This window comes from Phasianus colchicus, chromosome 5 (genome assembly GCF_987193195.1).
Source record: "Phasianus colchicus chromosome 5, bPhaCol1.hap1.1, whole genome shotgun sequence".
In the NCBI taxonomy this organism is placed as follows: Eukaryota; Metazoa; Chordata; class Aves; order Galliformes; family Phasianidae; genus Phasianus; species Phasianus colchicus.
The window spans coordinates 49,679,761-49,701,925 of NC_143440.1; the positions used below are offsets into that span (position 1 = coordinate 49,679,761).

General features: G+C 44.1%; 2 protein-coding genes across 7 annotated transcripts in view; both read left to right on the forward strand.

Annotated features, from left to right (window-relative positions):
- The window catches only part of EVL (Enah/Vasp-like), a 133,048-nt gene that overhangs the window by 100,794 nt on the left and 10,089 nt on the right, over positions 1 to 22,165 (forward strand). For all 6 annotated transcript variants that reach the window (XM_031593001.2, XM_090141606.1, XM_090141604.1 and 3 more), the window contains exons 4-5: positions 14,553 to 14,616; positions 18,058 to 18,119. In XM_031593001.2, coding sequence (XP_031448861.1) covers positions 14,553 to 14,616; positions 18,058 to 18,119 — 126 coding nt within the window. The remainder of the gene's footprint in view (positions 1 to 14,552; positions 14,617 to 18,057; positions 18,120 to 22,165) is intronic.
- On the forward strand, positions 18,130 to 22,165 carry LOC149917915 (ena/VASP-like protein). The gene has a single exon (XM_090141608.1). The coding sequence runs from the start codon at positions 19,433 to 19,435 to the stop codon at positions 20,249 to 20,251; it is 819 nt and encodes a 272-aa protein (XP_089997734.1). The 5' UTR covers positions 18,130 to 19,432; the 3' UTR covers positions 20,252 to 22,165.

Sequence of the window (22,165 nt, forward strand, 5' to 3'; positions counted from 1 at the left end):
TTATCTGCTCTTCCTTCCTAGTGATGCAAGTAAGGGTGCAGGCTCTTCTCATGTGAAGCTCAGCACTTTGCAGACTTGGGTCTTCACCTCCCACACACAGTGTGTTATTCTGGGAAGGCTGCTGTTTATTGGTGTCACTGAGCCATGCTAGATGCATTCTGTGCATGTGTCTGGCTCACAGATCAAGGCCTGGGGTTTTGGTAGCATTTGTGTCTAATGGGAGATGTCTGCCAGTGGGAGTGAGTGCAGGCTGGAGGGTGTCCCCACACAGCAAACAGGAATCCCATGATTTGATCAAGACCTGTTGGCCTTGATCATCATATATGTAGGACGGTGAGTAACACTGTGCATGTTAGTGATGCATGGAGTTAGCACTCCACACCTAGCAAATAGCATTTGAAAGAATAGAGCCAAAGCATCAGTGATGGTAGCTCACCAGTAGAAAATATATTAATATAGATTAAAATGTTTTTAATAGCCTTTGCACATAATTAAGCCAAACATAAGTGGTTTAATATAAACTACCATACATATAAATAATCTTCTTTTATTCAGTGACGTGATAACGCCATTTGTAGGAGAAAAAATGAAAACTGAAATTCATTAGGGAAACATTCTGCACTACAGTTAGATCTGATGTTGCTCACTGGGGGGTTTCAATTTGTTTAATTCACATAGATATGTAGACAACACTACAGAACAAGAAAAATACAAGCATACGTTTAATATTATTTGCATTGCTTGCTCATGCATACTCGAGTTAAACTCTTGGTACCATATGATTTCAGATTCTTTTCATGTGTCCCTAATCAAATATTCATGGTTGTACTCTCACTTACAGTCTGTTCTCCTGGTAAAGAAATAATTCTGGAGTCTACCTTGGAGTACACCAAGATCAAGGCCTATGTTAGGATTAAGTACTGGTCTTTTTAATGCAGGAATGGGCACTGTAGCAGCAGCTACAATCAGCTGTAAAAAGATGGATGCTGCATTGGCATATTTAGCAGTTTGAAACTATTGACTTTCCAGTACTGAGATAGAGCATTAAGAACATGTGTGGTGCTCATTTCTCATTTGGGCTAGGGAGTGATAAATGCTGTTTACCCAGCAGACAGAATCATCCTGGACAATATCATAGTCCGAATTCAGGTTAGCAGCTTGCGCAAATATAGTTGCACAAAAGCAAGGGTATTACAATATAGTATAAACATCTCATTCTGCTTCTGTTACAAAACAGATATCACTGATGCTGTTCTGCAGTAAAAATACTGTAAAGATTTACTAATATCTGGCTAGACTTAGTCAGTAGTATAGAAAGATGCAATGTGCTGTACATCAAAGCAACTTTACAAAGTGTCACTGTATTTGAATGTGTCACTACTAAAAATGGAATTCACAGTATCTGTTGAAATTATTTATCTCACTAAATTGCTGTGTTGGGCACAAAGCTTACTCAATTACTCTTACAATTGCTTTTGTGTTGCTTACTATGTTTCTATATAGCTCGCTTTCCTAAAATGAGGTGAATTTGTTAGTGCTGCTTATTATTTATGCACCATCACTAGAAAGAAGTAAAGCTGACAAGATCCAACCTCACCTTCATTTCAGTTTGTAGGGAAGAATGGTTCATTGCTTTTCCCCCTTTGAAGTGCCAGGTCTCTGCAACCTCTTTTTAATGATCCAAACGAGAAATAAATATGGAGAAGGAAGGATTTGCTGTGCAGAACTGACGACTTCCAGACATTTTGAGGCCACACTGTGCAGGGCTGGGAGCATCACGAGGTGTGCATGCCATGCCCCAACTCCATCATGGCCCCACGCCAGCAGCCAGGCAGGAGCTCCTGCCTCCGTCAATGAAGCAGCTGTTGGGCAGATGAGCGTGCTGAATTTCAGGTCATTTGATAACTAGGCCAGGCAGCCGTGTTTTGCAGTTCAGCTTGGGTGACACGTAGATGAGGAGCTTCAGCGGCATGATGCGGAATTGCTCACGTTTCTTAACTCCCCTCCATTGTGTTTGGCTGTGCTGGGGGTGGGGAAGCAGGGATCAGCCAGGTCCCATCTTTGGCAGCCAGAGAGCAAATGCATCACCAGTCTGGTGCTTCTGATGTCAGGCATCATTATTTTTCCAGCTTTATGATGAGCGTGGTTCCTATTAAGAGTATCGCATCCGGGAACTGAAAGGTGGCTGCAGGTCTGGTAGGCTCTGCTTGACTGAGCCTGTGAATTGTGGCTCTGAGTTCAGTGCTTCCAAAGAAATGTTCATGCTCGTGTCAGGAACCAAGAAGGAGTGCTTCCCAGTTCCTTCAGGGGAATAACTGAGAGGGGACACATAGGGGGTCCACGAGGAGCTTGGAGAGGAGCACCCCACCAAGCTGCTCAGAAGGAAAGTGGCAAAGCTTGCGTAGGGCTAGAGATGGCTTAATGTAACATTTTGGGGAAAGCAGCTGGAAATATCATGGTAATTTTTTCAGCTTGGCAGGCTTTTGAGCTTTAACAGATTCCCCGAAGAGTCAAGCAGATCTTGGGCATAAGAAACCGATAATCAGTGATGCTAGATTCCTTGATTTTTAGATCTAGAAGAGCTCATTGAAGCTGTCTGCTCTCACCTCCGTGCAAATGCAGACCTGCAGCGTCCTGCTGTTGCAGGTTCTGTACCAAGCATGTAATGCCATTTATGCTGGAACATTTCACAAAGCCACAATCTTGATTTAATAACTACATGGGATAGAGACCATACTGCTTTCCCATTAAGTATTCCTGAGTCACTCATCACTGCCAAACACTGCATCTAGGGATGCTCTTCTCCTCACTACTGCTGCTGCATGGGTCCCAAGTGTGGACCCCTGGAAGTGAGTCAGGATGCTGCTGGTGTCCTCCACTTCTGGTGGGGCTAAGGGGAGATGCTCAGATATAGAAAGAACACCAGGATAAGAGATGTGGGAATAAATGCAGGGTTGCCAGAGATTTCAAGAATAACCTCAAAAAGCCATTTTGCTGTGAGTAAGGCTGGGCTTAACATAGTTTAGAAGATTTATCTGGTCTCCCTTCCTCCAAGCTTCTCCTTGTAATGCAAAGCGCTTACAATTTCAAATGCTAAGAAGTTAAGCAGCAGAAGAAAGAGCAGGGTAGCAGTTGTTGTGACAGAGAGCAGACTGCAGGAGCTGCACATGGTATTAGAGGTGGCAGCTGAGTCTTGTTCACTGCATTTCAAAGAGAGTTCAGCCTCCAAGGCTAAGCAGATATTTTTAACTCCTGTGCTGGGAGGGAACATGTACACACTGTCATAGCTGTCTCACAGCCGCTAACCGTACCAGCGTCCTCTCAATAGGGAAAGCCAGGTGTTGGGGCAGAATGCTCATCCAAAGGCAAAGCGATGATTAAACCTCTTTTAGACTGTTTCATGCAGGAGAGGTCCCGTTGTGGCTGGCAAGACAGAACCCAGCAGAAGTATATTACTGATGACAGGTTTGCTCACAGCACTGGGCTGGAGAGGAAAGGCGCACCCAGCAGTGAGTCATGGGCACTGAGCAGCTAGCCACAGCACATGGTGATATTCAGGTTTCTAAACCCTCCCTGGATCTGTGGGTATTTTGGGAGAGCTTGTGGCTTAGTTTCTGAGGATAAGACTCATCACAGCTATATTTACAAGGCTGTAAGTTAGATGTGGAGTCAAAGCCAGGCTCCTCCTGTAAGCTGGGCAGAGAGACGCCACCAGGGGAGGATTCATCCCTCCATAGGGTTGGCACTGATAGCTGGTGATGCAGTCATGTTCACAAAACTGAGGTTTTTCTGAATTGCTCTTCCTTGCCTCTGCACAGGAGTTCAGGAGGTTTGAGGTTTTCCTGAAGGCTTCTGCTTCGTACAAAATGTACGTCACAGTCTGTTCAAAATGCCTGCTCTGACTCTCAGGGAACAGAATGCACCTTGTGAATATTTTCGAGTGAATCATATAATCAATGTGCAAGCTTACATTTATTAAAGTTGAGCCCTCTGAGAACTATCGAGTCCATGGCAGCGCTTCCTTTGTACCGAATGATCTTAATAGCTGTGCAACATAGACTTCAGCTTTTTCAATCAATTAAATCAACTAAAATTTCGTGTAGGAGATGATTTAGAAAACAGTGTGCTATAATCAAGTTATGTTACTAGTGGCTGTTCTTGCCGTGGCATGGGCTTCTGATGGGCAGCAAAGAAATCTGGGAGAGGATCCATCAGCTTCATGCAGGAGTCCCAGCTCACTGCAGGCTCAGCCAAGATCCCTTGCAGGGAGCAGCTCCAGAGTGACCACATGTGGAGAGGAGCAGCATGATGTTTTCTGCTACCTCCAGGTCTGCTCTATGCAATCTCACACCAGCTAAGTTGCTGGGGATTCAAATGCAGTCTGTAGAGCGATAGTCAGCCCATGAGAATGGTTTGTTGTTGGGAAGCCCTTCAGTTCTCCTCAGCACAGCAGCCAGGAGTCCTTTGGGAGTGGAGATTGAGAGCGAAGAAAGGCAAAAGCAAGAGTTAAATCTAGTCCATTGTACACAGCTTCTGCAAATAGGACAAAGCATTTGGCACTTATCCTTCATAGCAGAAACCAGTTTCTATCTACAGGATTATAACAGTATGGGCAATGGGACAACCGAGGCTCTTTTAGAATATTTTGTCCTGCTGAGAAACAGACATTTACCCTTTTCCTTCTTGAATGTTTTCCAGAACTCTTTAGAGTACAGACTTCTCAGAGTGCTTCTAAAATCAGAAAACCGAACACTCCGTTCACTTGATAGTGTTATTTCAGTTTTGGCACGACGTTTGTGTTTTAGCTGATACGTGGTTTCCGAAGCATGGAAAATGAATATTGGGAATAAAAAGGGAAAGCAACCTTTCCAATTAAGGTCAAAATGTACAGAAATTAAAACAACACCAGCTATATCAGTAGCATATTGGCTCCTATGCACTAAATCACTAGATATAAACAGCAGTTGCTCAGACAGCTAATTAGTCTTCCTGCAGTAGGCTTCGTGTAGGTCAGCCACCCACCTGCCTGCTACCACTTGCAGGATTAGATCTGTCCATTACCTTCACTGCTGTGGATTGTAGTGTTACAGTTTGCCAGCTTCTGTTTTAAAAACAAAACAAAACACATCTTTCTAGTGTGCCTCCCTTCTGAGCACGGCTGCACCATGTAAGTGTGGGGCATCACAAGCGATTATGAGCCTTTTCTATGGACTCGTTAGAGATTTGTGTTTGTCAAAACGCAATTTGTACAATTGATTTCCTATTACATGGATTGCAAGAGAAGTTAGTTGTGGGAGCTTGCCTTCTAGCCATTTGGGATGGATTCACAATCAGAATAGGGTCAAGGTTGCTTTTTATGTGGGAATCAGAGATGGTCCATTGAATTGCTGCTTGAAATCTCTGCACAGCACCTGCAAGTACTGCTAGTTCAGGAATCATCTGTCCTGCCACAGGCAGGCTGGCCTGTAACCTTTGTGAGGAAGAGTCAGATAATGATAGTTAGGAATTGTGAGATTTCTGCTTTGTTGTTGTTGTTGTTGTGTTTTAATTAGCAATATAGATCTTATAAAAGCATTTGAACTCAATATTTGTTAGTTTGCTTTCTCAAACTTACACAAAAATTATTAATATTTAGCAAATCATAAGTTTATTTGTCCAAAGCAGGAAGCTGAGGTGATGGCTTGCATCATAGTTTCTGGGGCAGCTGCCTTCTCAGGCTCTTTACTTTCCCTTTGAATTGTGCTGTTATTTCCCAATTCCAGAGGATTTCTTGTTGACGTGTCTGTGGATTCTTAGTTTCTGAGTTAGAAGTACATGATTGAGTCCCTGAAAGAACTTCTCCATCCATGCGAGCTCTCCTCGGTGATCACCCAGAACCATGCTGTGCCACCCAGGTGTAACTGGAATTCCCAGCCATAGGATGATACTGGCTCTGCTGGAATGAGCTATTTAAAAGTGGATCCAGTAGTGATGCAGGGCATGTCAGCATTTTGGAGGTCATTTCAGAAGCCGGATGTTTCACTTCATCGTATGATGTAGGAGGAAAGCAAAGGAGAACAAAAAGGATTTGGGGCACTCTCAAAACAGAGAATGCAATGGTTTGAACAGAACTTTCTCTCAAGAAAATCTGAAGACTTGTTGATAAAACACAGTCTATAATTTCATTATTTCAGTGCCAATATTTCACATTTACTTCTGGATTTTTTAAGTCCTGAGAAAGTAATTGCATAAGACTCTCAGAATTATGGGAACCTGAACTTACACTCGAGTTTGGGTGTAACTTTTCTGTTTGCTGATGTACTTCTCATGCCAGCAAGCAGAAAGAATGGGCTTATGCGGGTAAGATTTAGACCATCTGTGTGCTATAGTGAAAAAGGTAGTTTGCTTTTTAACAGAGTTTTTACTGTCTCAAATGTTGAATAGCTAATACGTATTTTTCCACATCTGATAACTGAGAGGTATCGGTACTATAATGTTAAAATGGGGCATAAATAATTCATAGCAACAAGAATTAGAAAATGTGATAAGCAATTTTTAGAATTTATTAGAATATGTATCACTCAGAGAATTTTTTAATGTTGTAGAAAGTAGGAACCGGAAGGGAGGAACTACTGAGTTGTGCTGAATTTGTATTGTTTATGAAGGGAGGTATGGCTGTTTGATATATCTCAAGGTAGTCCATCTGGGATTTCACCCATTCTAGTTGTACGAAGCATTCCAGTTTCTATTCAGCTATTCCAGAAATTAGGTATCAGATAAATACGTACCTGCTAAGTTCAATGAGCCAAAACACTGAGTGCTCTAAATCAGTTGTTTCACTGAGGCTACGGAGATACATTCCTTAGTGCAGCTGGGGCTGCATGAAGTCACCACTGAACAGAGCAACACAGACACAAGGAGAAGGGAAAGGGATGGATGGAAGAGCTACTGATAAGGCAAAGATAACAAGGCATAAACACTCTTTGTGTCCTCCTCATACCAACTGTCCCTTAACTTCAACTGGATGGAGTTCTGTGAAACCTGCCGTGCTTACGTAACAAAGAAGAAAGTAGAAAGGGAGAAAAGTGTTGGGAGTTGAAGAATGATGGGATATTGAAAGAACTGAAAGACAGTAGGTGAGGATTCTAAGCCACACGTATTTATTTCTGAATCCAGCATGTTCACACTTTTATTTTAATACAAGAGCTCTGCACTCATTGCTGGTGTAAACCTTTGACTTTAGCAGCTACACTACCAGTGAACTTGATTCCATACATTCATTTGCAGTCATTTTTCCCCAGTACAAGCTAACATTTTGCTTCTTATTATTCACATCTCTGCATTTGCTTGCAGAACTTATTACTTCCATCTAGGCGAGCTTATGGGTATCTATTGGGGCAAGAGGCAGAAAATGAAATTTCTTTTTGACTTTCACGTTCTTATTTCAGGAGTGCTGCTTCTTGTCCAGACAGTGTGCCGGACGGTGAAGCCTGGCATCCAGGCACCTTGAAGAACTGCAACAGGCAAAGCAGAGGGCCCGATTAAATATTTAAGCATCTGGGTGTGCTGTGCAGGTAGCAGGGGATAGATTACACTCAATGAAACCTGGCCTGTGGCAGGGTGGGCAGTCAGTGCTGGGCATGAGGACGGTGGGGAGAGCAGTGCGCTGAGGAGGCTGCTGCCATACTATGGTCAGCAGGGAATGGATCTGGCACTGCTTCTGCCTCTGCCACTGTGACTGCATCGTCCTGTGCAGGATGTCCTGTAGGTGAAACAGATCTCCCTGCATGCTGTACTCTGGTGGGAGAGGGAGGGAAGCTTGGGTTTTGTGGATGCTGGGCTTTTGTGCATGGGAATGCTTGGTGCCTCCATCCAGGTTGCTCTAGGAGATGGCTTGGAATTGTATTTTAATGACTGATTGTCTTTTGTTTGCTTTTAACTCTGGAGATGGGGCAGTAGGATGCTGAGTTCCTGTTTAAAAGACAAAAACCCATTAGATCCAAGTGATGCCAGAATTCGTCAAGGCTCTTAAATCAGAAGTCATTACAGCAGAAATACAGATTGGTGATTTTGTGAATCAACATGTTGGATTGCTTCTGTCTTTACTTGCGAATAAACAGCATCTATACTCATGGAATAGTTACTGGTTTAAAAAATAGCTAAGAACAAGGGCAGTGTTTATACTTTCTATAGTTATGTGTCTGTTTATTTGTTCTTTCCTCCTGAGGACTTGCCTGTGACTGTCAGCTCATGTCAGTCCTCCTGGAAGTGAGGACTGTGCCATGAGACCAGAGGCTGATGAGGTTACTCTGGGTCCTGCAGCTGCTGGGGCTTTCACTTCCCTTAAGCAAGGGGCTTGGCTTCTCGTGTGAATGTGGACATGAGTACTAAGTGTTGCTAATGTTGTTTTTCCACCTTTTTCTATAAATCCCCAAATATATCCTCACTTAGTTGTGTTTTGTAGAAAAGTCTCTTGCCTTCTAGCACCCTGTCCAGGTACAGACATCCATTCTGGCTGGCATACAGCAGCATTGGGGTTTAAATCTTGTTAACATGGCTCTTCTCTGGGTCTTAACCATTAACTAGATGCAAACTGAGTATTTGTCATGTGGTGTTTTCTGTGTATGTGTTGCTTCAATGCATATGAGGGGCTGGAGGTTCCGCTGTTCTCCATGGAAGTACAAACTGAAAACCTGTCCTGGGGAGCTTACTGCCTCACTGGAGAGAGAAAGAGAAAAGAGATGTTTAAAATAACATTTTTTTTTTTTTAAAAGGGAGATTGGCCTTGCATTGTTGTGTGGGGAATTGGGCCAGGAACAGACTGTGGGGCTCCAGGCTCCTTGGGTGCTGCACCAGGCTACACTAAGTATAGGTATATTTCTAATTTAATGTGTCATAATTCTTACTGTTAAACAAAACTAGAGATGATGTTTGACAAACAAGCGTGTGAATATGAATTCCAGCTTTTTATTTGATGAAAAAAAATTGTAAGCAAGACATGTGTATAAACAGGTACGTGTGTGTTCGTATGCAAATACACACCTGGTGGCACTAAGCTGAAGGAAGATGCTCAGTTGATATTTTACAAGTCAGACATGTGGGGCTTGAGACATTGTCCCTAAAGCCCGTGGGAAAGTGCTCTGTGGATCCAGCAGTGCTCTTCCTGCAGGGCACGAGTCTGGCATTGCCTGTGCTGACCTGCTCTGCTGGGACAGCGCCTAGCAAAACAGTTCATCACCTCATTAAAACCATACTCAGGAAAATATCTTTGGCGTGTGTTGTATGATGGAGAGTATTGATTTGTCCCCTTGGCTTCCTTATAGCATCTACTGACTGGGCTCTGGAGTTAGCCAGATCCCCATGCAGTGGCAGTGGGGTATCTCTAATCCTCTTGATTTTAACAAGAGTTTGATGATATTTGACATCTTTCTTAAAGCTTCATTTCTGCTTAAAGGCATGAGATTATGAGCTGATCTTGATCTTTATTGAAAAGTTTATACGTGGATGTGCAGGAAAATAGGCTCGATGCACATTGTGAAAGCAATTAAAAAAAAAAAAAGGAGAAAAGTAAGAACTGAAGTATTTGTGGGCTTGTTTAGATGTGTTTTTACATACATTTTTTAGCTAGCCTCATCATTCTGAATTTTACTGATGACTTTTTAAGTTCTGACACTGATTGCCATTTCATCCTGTCGTGTCCCCCGTGTGTGGTTATGAAGCACACAACATTGGAATGACACTCTCAGCAATTCAGCGTTGTCTTTTTCCCTCAAAAAAAAAATCTAGTCCCATAGTTTTTCACGCACACACAGTTTTCTCAGAACCAGAGGCAGCTCCCATACCAGAAGCAATCAGTCCCTCACTAAATATGATGCTCATGAGCCATGAAGCTGCTTCTGGAAGCAAGGCGAGCAGCCTGTGGGGCACAGAGATGTCCCCGCTTCACTTTGGTGCTACCACAGCAGGTGGCTGGCTTATCCACCTGTTTCATTAGTGCCTAATGAAGCACTCACTGAATTATTTCTCGCTGGCTCTGAGCTCAGTGCAGCAAACAGAATCCCCCGGGATGCCCCGTGGCCACCTTTCCCTGTGTAGGTGTTCCCTGTGCTCACCTTACTAACTGTGCTCTCTTTCTTGGAAAGCTGAACAGCGCTTACCTGTTCCTGGATGGTCCTGCACAGGGTTTGCTGGTAGAAAAGCTTCTCTAGAGAAAAAACATGGCTCAACCAAACCCTCTGCCTAGGAATCTGTGGTTTTTTTCTTCTCAGCTCCTGCTATTCCAGCTAAATATCAAATACTGTATGCACAGTAACACAGGTGCTGTGCACAGGAGAGAGGTGAGAGTGGAAACAGCTTTGCTTGTTTTTCCAGCTCTGGCACTGTCCTTAGACCTTATCTACACCACAGAATTTCATCAGTGAATGGAAGTTTTTATCTTGAATGAACAGACTTCATGGAGAACCCCTGTGCTCACACCCCTATTTCAGTATAAGGAGGATGTGCTTTATGTCGGGTTAAAGTAATCTTACAGGTGAAAGGATAAAAGATAAAGAAATTGTAATATTGGGAATGACGCATTAAAGAGCCATTAAGTTGGAGGTTCCTGAAATTCAGTGTTGCATAAGGTAAGATGAGGTTGTGTACAACATTGCTAGGGATGCTTTTTGGAGGATGTGTTTGACTTTTTGCTGCCCCAGGCTCGTAGCATTGCCAGTCACCAATTGCACGTTCAGAGTACCTTAAGTGTTGATTGCAAGTTTCACCTGTAGGTAAATTGATGCAAACAAGAGTTACTTGTGCAGGCATGGGCTGGGTGTAATTCAGTTACTTAATGTTAGCCTCCCAGGACTGGTGAAGCTTAAGGCTGATAAAGTTCTTTGCAGTTCTGGAGGGAAACTTTGGCCAGTTTGTCCATGGTGTTATAGAAGGTAGTTAATATCTCATGTTATAAAGGCTGTGGAGGCACCCTGTCTGTGAACAGCACTCACTGAAGATCTATCTGTGTGAAGTTAATGTTTAAGAGAGGGGAGGTAAATGTAGCATGAGAGCTGGCAATGTGCAGTGAGTCCAGCCTTGCCCTGCTGGCCACATTCCTTCTTGTTCCATGGGGTGCTTCTGCTTTCTGTGACTTTGTGCGCTCGGAAGGGGGGTTATGAGCATTCTCCTGAATGGCCAGAACCAAAACTCAACTCACACAGGCCCCAGCTCTGCCTGCTGTGGCTCTCTGTCACAGTCCTTACCTGGCCACGGACATTAGGTCAGCATGGCATGCTGTGTCATCCAATGCTGGTTGCATCAGCTCGGGTCCCAGAAGCAGCGTAGACACCCTGCTTTTATCTACATGCTTTATCTAGACTAATTAGGTCAGTGCTTTGTCCAGGATAATTGTCTCTGCTAATGAGTTTTGAGTGCAGTGTTGCTGTCTGATTCCTGTGCTGGCTGCCATGGTGGCTGCAGCTTGGTGGCCCCTGGCCATGCCTGGACATCTCCAAGATGTGGTGTCTGCACCAAGACAGCCAGATGGGCCCAGAGCAAACCTACAGCTCCTCACAGGGAGCAGAGGGACAGCGCTGAGCTCTGCTCTCTGGTGACAACAACGTGACACGAGAGGGCATGGAGCTGTGTCAGGGAAGGGTCAAGTGGGGGTTAGAGAAAGGTTCTTCACCAGAAGGCGGTGGATATGGAACAGGCTCCCCAAGGTGGTGGGCATGCATTCAAGCTGCTGGAGTTCAAGGAGTGTCTGGACTGGGGACAAAAAAAAAAAAAAAAGCCTGTGCAAACTTCTATAATATGTGGTGATTGGCCAGACCTGGTGCTTGAACCTGACTCTCCTACCATCCAAACACATGCAGAAACTATCCAGCAACAGGCAGAGGCATCTGTCTGTCTGTCACCTCTTTTCCTCCCATAGTCTGCTGTGAGGTTTTTTCCCAACAAAATCATCACATTCTGTTCATATACTGAATGTAAATTTTCAGTCTCAGCTCTGTTTCCTTCTCAGCACTTGCCATAGACCCTTTCCTTAGCCCACCACAATTGTCACACTGATCTCGGAGCACTATGAGGTTATAGGGCTTGGAGAAACCCTGCTCTGCTTCCAGTACTTAAAATGAATGAAAAACCTGTAGGCGCTCAGACTGGGCTTTTCAGAAAGCCCAGGTTGCTCGGGGAAATGGACCTCATGTGTCCATTTTCTTGCATGCACTCAGGCAGCAGTACTTGCAGTTGTAGCATGAGTAGAAGAAAGAAGGAGGTTTATTTCCAGTGGGTGGCAGGGTGCAGAGGTGTGGGAGGTGCCAGGAGCTGCCACCAACACACAGCCACCATCACCCACTGCAGGGAGCTCTCTTAGTCACCTCCAGCCATGTGGATGGTGCTCAGTGCTGCAAACCTTCTCCAATAAGCAGGAGGAGAAAAGGGAAACAGTGAAAACTTCAGTTCTCTCCCATAATCTGCCTTGAGCTGAGTCCAAAGTTGCTTATATAAAGCACGGTTCATTATTACAAAGCAACGAAGCGAGGAAAGATGGGATGTTCACAGCATGTCTCCTGCATTCATTAGTTGCTAAAGATGCAGATTGCCACAGCAGTGGAGCCATGGATGGGTCAAAAGCAGAACTGTCTCTCAGTTTTATGGGAAGTGCTGTTCCCAAAGGCTGGCAGAGTAGGAGGCAGCTTGTGGTGCAGTCTGCAGAGTGTTTAAATGAGGGTGCCATTAGCAGGAGAACTTACTGGTCATGCTTGCTCATGTCTGAGAAATGCCTGAAAGTGTTGGAGAGAAGTTAAGCATGGAAAAGTCTACCTGAATTAAAAAAGCCCTCAGTCAAACAGGTGGCTGCTGTATGTACCTCACAGAACATACGTGTGAAACCAAGCAAAAAATAATTCCCATGTTCAGTATCTGTGCAAGCTGTGGCTGAACGTGCTAAAAGTGAGCTCAAGGACGACAGAACCAGGGAGCTCTGCTGTTGCAGAGCATTAAGTGGGTTGCAGACTGCATCAGATGGTGCTTGAGTCTGCCCCGAGCTCCAGAATAGAAAAAAAAATATCTACCAACGTTTGTGTTTCTGGCAATTAATAGAACTAAAATCTTGGGTTGGACTCGTAAATATGTCAGCCAGCCTCGGCAAAATCTTAGTTGCTGAAACAGGGTGTCTCTAACCTTCTTCTTTAGTGTTTGAGAGAGTTGTAGCAAAAAAAGACTGGTTTCAATAAGATCACAGGGAGGATGTAAGGAGGAGTTATTTCTAATGGCTGTAGGTAACTTGAGCACAACAAAAATGAATGGGAAACAGAACACCCTGTTGTCCCAGGACAGAGCTACATGTGGCTTTCCTCAAAATCTCTTCCAGTCGCTGCAGGTCTCTGCAGTAACACAGAACAGTTATCCCCGTGCCACAGACTGTGGTTGACCTCTACAACTGGTTTACATGCAATGGGTTGGGTTCTCTCCCTCAGTTGGCATTATCCGATCAGCTCTCACTCCACTGCTTCTTGTTTTGCAGAGGGAACAAGCCTCCTCCTCCTCTTCTAGTCACACTTGCTTTCTTTTCTCTGGCTTTTAGGAGTATTCCACTTTTAAAGCACTTGGAGAGGAAAATCATGCTAAACAAAAGGAATGTGTAGAAGTCAGTAAAATAGAAGAAAGAGGAATTTAGAAAAGAGGTATAGAAACAAATGACATTTTGCTGCACTGTGGCGATTTCTGTAAGAAATCTCAATCTGTAAAACAATTGAATTAATCATTACTTAGAAAACAACTGTTACACATCTAAAGATGTGTAAGAGAGAATTAGGTCATTTTGGGGTACATGGAATCATGTACCGTGTGCATCTGGAAAATTGCCCAGCTTCCTAAATTAATATGCAAATAAAAATATCTGCAGTTTTGTCAACCAGCTCTGTAAAGAGTTATGGAATATCAATTATTTACTTATTTGGGTCTGAAGTATTGTCTTTTGATCTTTTTTTTCTCTTGGGATATATATTTTTTTTTTCCTGCCAAAAGAGGAGGACATTAGTATAGAAACTATAGGGAAAGCTACAATTTCAAAGCATAATTGGGAACTTTATGTGTGTGCTTCATTTTAAGGACATTTCTCACTGTGACCAAGTACTAGTAAGAACAAAATGTGCCATCAGAAACAATCATCTAGGGTTCCTAACTTAAAATAAAAATAAGACTAATAATGCATAGAACTCATTTCTGAATAAAAGAGAAAAATTATTTTGATGAAATGAGGGAAAAAATTTGTGATGAACGTGGCTAAGGTTTGTCATGATGGAATTTTTTAGCCAATGACAGGAGTGACTGACTTAAACCCTGAAATTCTTTCATCACAAGTCTGCTTATTGAAATATCTCACGTACATGTGTATGTGCACAAGGAAATCTTGCAGCTGCTTCACACCAAAGCCTAAGGTCCAGTGACACCACAAACTATGGGGAATTTTGTCCAGTTCCACAAATTGGGCATGGACTTAATGTCTCTCCTTACCCTTTTCAGAAGAAGCATTTTTTGGAAAAGTCATCAACTACTGCATTTCCAATAGCATTCTCCTGTTTTCTCTGCAGGCCCAGCTGCCCAGCGCCAGGTCCAGAATGGGCCATCTCCAGATGAGATGGAAGCACAAAGGAGGTGAGTTGGTTATGATAGGCTTCTAGTTTGTAACTGGGATGTGTGTGCAATCCTTGCTCATTAATAAGCACCGTTCTTTCTACTCATACCTGTTTTGTGTTGATTTTCAGTGTTCTGTAATTATTGATATTGTCTCTGTGATGAGGGTGAAGTGAACTGAAGCCCTAGGTAGACTCTTTGCTCAAAGGCAAGCGTGAGGCATGCTAAAGTTTCAGAGTTAACAATAAACATATTTAAAAGAAGCCTACAGAGTGTTTCTCAAGTAAATTAAGAAAGCCTGACCATACCCTGTTCTGGGTTGCTTACTGGCAGTTGCTAGTCATATTGCACAGGAAGCATCCAATGGACTACATGCACTGTCAGGAATAACTTAGGCTTATCATATGATTATACTTCCAGAATCGTATGCCATTCTTTTTTATGAATGCTTTGCTCTAAACAGGCTAACAAATGAGACTACAAAATCATTCCCATCACCTTATAAGCATGTCTCAACTTACTGCCATTGTTACATGTAGCCTTTTCTCCAGCCACCAGCAGTAGTCTCCTTGATGTCAAAGGAAGAATGTGGGCAGGAACGTCCTTCTTTGGATGCCTTCTCCATAATGAAACTAGTAGGAAGATCTCATTTCAGTTTTGCTGATTCAGCCAAGACTCCTGTGGCAGCAGTATCTTCAGCTACCCCTGCCCAGCAGAAGGCAGTTCTGAGCAAACAACCCTCCATGTAATTCCTTCTTCCATTCTGCAAGAATTATAGGGAATATGTAGGAAAACTACTTCCTTGCTCCCTTATGAGTAACCTCAACTGGCCTGAGGTTTAACAGGGATTTACAGGTGACTGTTGAGTGTGTGATAATATGTCACTTGGGCTTGGTAAGGGTTACTCTGGTAGCTGAGCTATCATAAAGGTGAGGGGGGAGCTCCTGCTCTGTGCCTGTGTGCCACTCAGCCTGGCTAGAAGATGTGGTCCAGTCCTGATTGAGCATGTGGGAGCTGCTGAATGTGCAGACTGTACAAAATTCAGACCTCACATTCAGGTGTCTGTCTGTACATTCAACGCATGACCAGCTTTAGTTAGAGAAAATATTTTAATTATTGATTTTTTTTTTGTTTGTTTAGAGATTGTAAAAGCCCTTGGAGTCGATATTATTCTACTGTCACAGGGCACATGGTTCTGGGAAGGCTTCTTTTGCTCCACTGGACTGGAATAAGCTATGCCAGTATATGCACTTAGATGTTCTTGCATCTGCACTGGAGGATTTTCAGCTTTAATTATGCTAATGCACTCTTAAAGCATAGAGCAGGCCTAATTTTAGGCCTCTGTTTTTTTAACATCTTGTAAGCGGAAAAGGAAATCAGTTATTGTAAATGCCGTGAAAATTCGTCTGCTTTAAAGAATTTTTAAAGACCTTTATACAAATGTTTAAAGAACATATTTTATGTCAGAGGATGCAATTTGTCCTTTCTTCTACTTTACTCCTGGTATACTCCTTAAGCAGCCTTGTGCAAATCTCAGTCTTTATTTAGTTCCACTGGAACAAGTGTGACTTCCTTACAGTGTAAGAACTTCTCCTTTTAGCATGTGTGGGAGGATGTGCTTGGCTGGTACAAGCTGCTCCTGCCCAAGGGCAGACAAGGTTAGCACGAGCCCAAAAGACTTCAAATGCCCATTCTGACTTATTCTGAGGAGCACCTGGTTCCTGCATCTGCTCCAGGGGTTCAAGAGACTTGGATGCCTCTTACCCACCTTCCTTTCCAGGTCTGTACCTCAGGAGCTTTCCTACACCCAGATGAACCTAGAACTTGCCCAAGGTTTAAAGAGGAGAGTATATGTCAAGTCTTTCATCATCAAATCTTGTTAATAAGTGCCAAGCTGTTGCAAGGGATAGCATGCTTCTGGAATTCTTAGTATGTCCATTTAGAACTGGAATTTGTGAAACTGATGCTGTAGTATCGGTGTTCAGTACATAGCTATCCAGTAAGAGCCAAGATATGTGCTGATTTCTGTTTGGTTTAGATTGTTCTAGCTGATATGAAACCACTGGATTCAGCCAACTATGGCTGTCCCTCAAAACTTTCCACTTCACACTTTGTACATAGAATAATTTTTTCTGGATGCCTGTAATGATTTCCTAGAAATTGCTTGTATTTGCTGGATCATTTGACCTGAACATAATACCAGTGTAAGATTGATCTGTCCATAGTGAATAATTATCATTGTGGATTTTCCCAATCTATCTATTAAATTAGAATTGAAAGGGAGATTGTTTTGCAAAGTAAGACATTCTTTTTGTTCCTACACAACTTTATTTTTATGGATACTTTTTCCTTAAAAAAAATCTTATTTTTATGTAAATAAGAAAACTGCAGACTCATTTGAAAGTACAAGTAGAGCAAAAATGTAATGAGGAGACGTTTCTAAGATATCGCGTAAGGATTCCTTGAAGAAGTGTTGCCTATAGTTAAGCTTGCCTTACTGTGCAGAAAGCTCTTGCAAGAGAAAAAAAGAAAAAAAAAAGGTAATTTCAGAGTTGCATTCAGTGTTTGCATGTTAAAAAACACTTGGCTGTTTGTTTGAACTATCAGTCTTTTTAACCACGGAATGGCAGGAAGGGCCCATCACAGGGGCAGCATTGGCAATTTCGGCAGTATTACAGCGTGTGAGAGAAGCCCTCTGCTGATGCATCTGGCAACTGCACGTCTCTGGAAAGTGAAGCCTGTGAAAAGGCTTCTCACTTGTGTCTACCTGCTTGGGCAGCCTGGGAGCTGGCAGCTCCTTAGGATGCAAAACAACCAAAGCAGTGATGTAATTCTGTGCCAAGCATGCGTGGAGCTCCACGTACTCCTGGCAAAGCAGGGTGGCTCTGCTCACCTGCAAGGCTGTGCTATGCCAGCAAGAAACAGCCCTGCAGCAGAGCACACCAGGCTTTGTACAGTCAGCAGCTAAACACAGCAGAAACGTAATATATTTTCATTCTAACTTCAAGTCCTTTGGGTCTCTGATCTGTGAAAGTCTCAAGAGTGCTGTTCTATGAGAGATGCCCCTTGCTCTTTCCCAGGGATGCTGACGTGCTTTGAGTTGAGGACATGCATGGCCACTGTGCTCTCCTGGACCTATAAAACCCACCTCCTGGCCATGTCTCCTGCAGAACCCATTGTGGAGTTTCCTGACATGGATCATGGAACCTTGCCCAAGCATCTGTGGTGTCCTGCAGGTGCCAGACCCTGTCCTGATTGCACATCCCCAGCACCTGGCACCACTGTGGTCAGGGCGAGTGAAACCAAAACCAGCTCTGTTCGTTGGAACATAATTTGTGAGGACTGGCTCACGCTACCCAATACATACATCTTGAGGACTTCACAGCGAATAAAGCTCTTAAAAAAAAAATAAAATATATAAAGAATATATAATGACTGGAGGTTTTTTCATTGTTGTTTCAGACAAGTGATGGAGCAGCAGCAACAGCGCCAAGAATCTCTGGAAAGAAGAACTTCTACCACAGGTATGCATAAAATGCCTGCAAACAAAGCAGCTATGGTCTCCCTGCTTTTGTCCTCTAGTTGTAGTTGGGTTTTGCACGGTTTCATATACATGGTTAAAAATTACAAAATCACAGAATGGTAGAAGTAGGAAAGCACATCTGGGTCCTTCTGCTCCAACCCCTGCTCCAGCTGTGACACCCAGAGCACAGTGCCCAGGATCACATCCAGGTGGCTTTGGAAGATCTCCAAAGAGGGAGACTCAGCAATCTCTGTGCCCATGCTGGAATGAGGGTTATGGCGATAATTTGATTTTAAAGCATTTGCAGCAATGAGACATGCAGGTAGAGTTAGACAAGTGTGGGGCCTGTCAAAGCTGGTAAGCAGAGGGGGATTTTTGGCTTGCCAAGGTTACATAGTCACATAGCAGTGATGTCTCATGTCCAGAGGACATCAACAGAAAGGGGTGGCACTGCCAGTTCTGGGCTGCCCTATTGCTTTTCGTGCAGTCAGATGCAGCACAGAGGAAATGACAGCCCTGGAGTATCATCTGTGGGGATTTTGTAGTGATGAAGTGAGGAGTCTTCTGTGTGCTTAATGGAAAATACATATATATTTAATGAGCTTATGAAAATCTTCTATAACATATTAAGTTGCACAAAGCTGAGTGAAGAGATGACAGGAATAGTTTATAGAGTATAGCTTGCCTCTGTGAAGACTGACAACAAACAAGCCAAAATGGTCTTGTGTAGCCTTTTGTTTTGGAGGCACCAGTTAATCTGGTAAATTTTCAGTTGTATTTTACCTGAAACTACCCTAGGGATAGACACATACACACATACCTTAGCTAGTGTCAGAAGTTTCTGGGCTGTGTCTGGGTGGAGGTTGCCATGTACTCTTCTGCATCAAGAAACACAGCCACAAATCCCAACTGGGCACCTGCATGGAGTGGGATGCCCCTGGGGAGTTCTGGCCATCTCCTCCTGGCTGCAGAGCAGCAACTACTGTGTTCAAAATGTCTCTTGCTGCTCCTGTGGTGTGAGGTCAATGCTTGCAGCCACAAGTTCCCGTGGGCTCGCTGGCACTGGAACAGACAGCTCATTCCAAACCTTGGGCTATTTTTTCAAACAGTCCCAGTTCTACTGAGGGCTGAAAGACCCTTGGCAGGTGCCTGCACCAACTCCTCTTGGTTTTGATTGAGCTTCTGTTTGCATTTATTCTGTGGTCCCTTTTTCACTACGTTGCTTTGCGTTGGTTTCATTCCTCACTGCATACCCGCCTTTTTCTTTTTTCATTTGTCTTCCCTGTTCTTTTAGATTCCTCCTTGCAGATAAACATGTGCTCTCTCCCCTCCCAGCACCAGCCTCCTTCACCTGCCTCTGGTGCTGCCCCTCTGCCACCACCCCATCCCAGTGCCCTCCCTGCCCCACTGGCTGCCCCTGAGCTCCCTGATAAATCTTCTCTGCAATGCCTGTGGAGAGACAGAGAGCCCTTGCAGCTTCTACACAGACACTCAGCCTCTGAGCTGCTAACAACCTTAGGTTCCAATCCTCCATCCTGCCCAGCCCGCGGGACTGTACTACCACGGGTCAGGCGGGCCTCGCTGTCCCCACCACCTTCTCATCCTTCTTCCCACTTTCTGTTTGCTTCTTGCCAGCCCCTCAGGCGTTCCTCTCTCTGTGGTTCTCAGCCTTCTGCAGTTCCCATCACAAACACATCCCTGGGGCAGAGGGCTGATGGCCTGCAGCCGCGTGATCCCACCCTCTTGCCTGTGATTGCTGCCCCATGTGACAGCGTCAGGGGATCCACAGACAAAGCAAGGCAGGAAACCTTGCCCAGCATGCCCTTGAATGGCCATCCTGAATCTGTGGGCTCCTCTAGGAGCCGGAGGAGAAGCGTGGTGGGGGCCTTCTTGCTGCGCCTAGGGGCTGCGCCTGCCTCCCAGCTGCCTGTGATTGCCAGCCCTCCTGGCTCCTGGGGCCAAGCCCCCTCCCTGTCCTCTCCACCCCATCGTCCCCCACAGCACTGCTATCAGCCCATGTCACACTGTCTTCCATTGCCTCCCCCTTACGCTGCTGGGCCTGAGGCGACTGTGCCCAGGAGGACCCTTCCTTACATGACTTCATCAGCCATTTCCCACTTGCGTAAGTACTGATTTTGAACAAGTTGTGACCTGTAAAAAGCCGTAGCTTTGAGCTGTATGAAAGGCTGCATTCACATTGCCCATGACTGCTAGAGCACCTGAGACCCAGGAATACTCTGCTGTGTGTAACATCGGAAACCAAGGTGGAAAAGCACTCAGGACTGCTGAGGACCTCCCACCCATGCTAGAAGTGGAACAAAAACAAGAATTACAGTGCAAGGGCCCTATAGCTGAGTTGTTGTAGTGCATGCTCTTAAGAGTATTAGCCCAGGAGGAGATTTGTATCCTTTGGCAGAGCCCAATTGCATTTGGCAGTGACCTTCATACAAAGCCTATATTCAGCTGGTCCAGACCTAGCGGATGGGCTCTTGTAAGCCAGAGGCTGAGGCTGCAATAGACTCGTTGTCCGTGTGGCAATCAGAGAGGATGTGATTTTTATTATTTTACTCAAGTGGTATTTCTGTTACCAGCAAAAATACAGCACGGATTTTGTTAGAGCTATGCAGAATCTTCTGCACTTATATAATTCCTTCACTTCTAGAAACTGTCTTCCCACTGTGAGCTGCACTAATAGTTGAGAGCAAACCTTTTTCAATGCAGGCAAATCAAGAGCCTGGATCTGTACTTTGCATACGGTCTCAATTCCTAGTGCTTGTCTGAAGCCTGCTGAGTTAGAGCAGCTACACGTAATGCCTATTTGCAATTCAGATCTCAATTTTTGTGTCTTGGATCCATTCCTGTCAATAACCACATATAATGCTTAAATAATATGTCTAGAAAAGACAGAAAACTGAGACATTTCCATCCACTTTCTGCTAAAAATATTAATCCAACCACTGGAGGCTCAGTCCATCAGCTCATATAAGTCCTTGAAATCCACTTAGTTCAATAAAGTTATTTTAAATTTACATCAGTCCATTATTTTGACTCAGTTCAGTTTTTGCTTCAGGCTAGTCTCTAATTAGGTGGGTGTCGTTTTGCAATTACAATTAACTGTACCCACGATGAATTACTATTATGTTTGTGAACCAAAGAGGGCTTGAAATGTTTAATGCATTTCTAATAGCAGCTATGGTTCATTTCAAGAATGAAATTGGGAGCGTGAAATAATACAGAACTAACCACAGAAATAAGGCAGTGCTATAAAAAACCCTAGATAAGAAGAAAACCAGGCTGCTAATGTTAATTTTTAAACATTCCTCAGTTAAAATCCTCCTGCCTTTCAAAGTAACACTTACTGAACAACTGAACCTGTGATTATATATCAAGATCAGCCTCTTTTGGGAGCCTGATGTAGGGAAATAACCTCCTGATAGTGTACACATTCGGTGGACCCACTGCAGGCAAAGCACTGCACCGGGATTAATCACGTTGGTCAGCCCCTGCAGCCAGCGAGGGCTTTACTGAACCGTGGTGTGGCTGAACTCCCCACTGTTACTCTGCATTTTGTTGGCTGATGCTATACAACAAAACACCCATATGCCATAAAACAGAAGGGAGCGAGCATCTGTAGCCCATGCTTCTGCTGGAAGGCTGGTGTCAGCAGAAGTCTGTGCTGCTGCCTGGTGCAGTTTGTAGTCCACATGTAGAAGGCTGTAAGAGAAGCGGATGAAAGGTGCCGCTTAGGGAGTGTTGTCCATGCTTTGATTTCAGCATAGAATAAAGTACTTGCTGAGAGGAGGAAAGTTTGTTATTAGAGACAGGGTCTTGCAGGTGAACACAATCATACTGATTAATCATTGATGCTTCCCCAGTCAGGACACAGCCAAAGCTGACTGGCCATTGATACATCCACTCTTCTGCTTGTGTGTGACACTTCCTTGCATTGGTTACTCATGCTATCAGGCTGCAGCCCTGGGACAGGGAGCATGGTGTGGTGTGCGAGCTGGAGGAGACGGTTCTCAGTGTATAATTCATCTTCTCTGC

Excerpts from the sequence above, each read along its gene's own strand:
- LOC149917915 (XM_090141608.1), top strand. The coding sequence starts at position 19,433 with ATGTGCTCTCTCCCCTCCCAGCACCAGCCTCCTTCACCTGCCTCTGGT.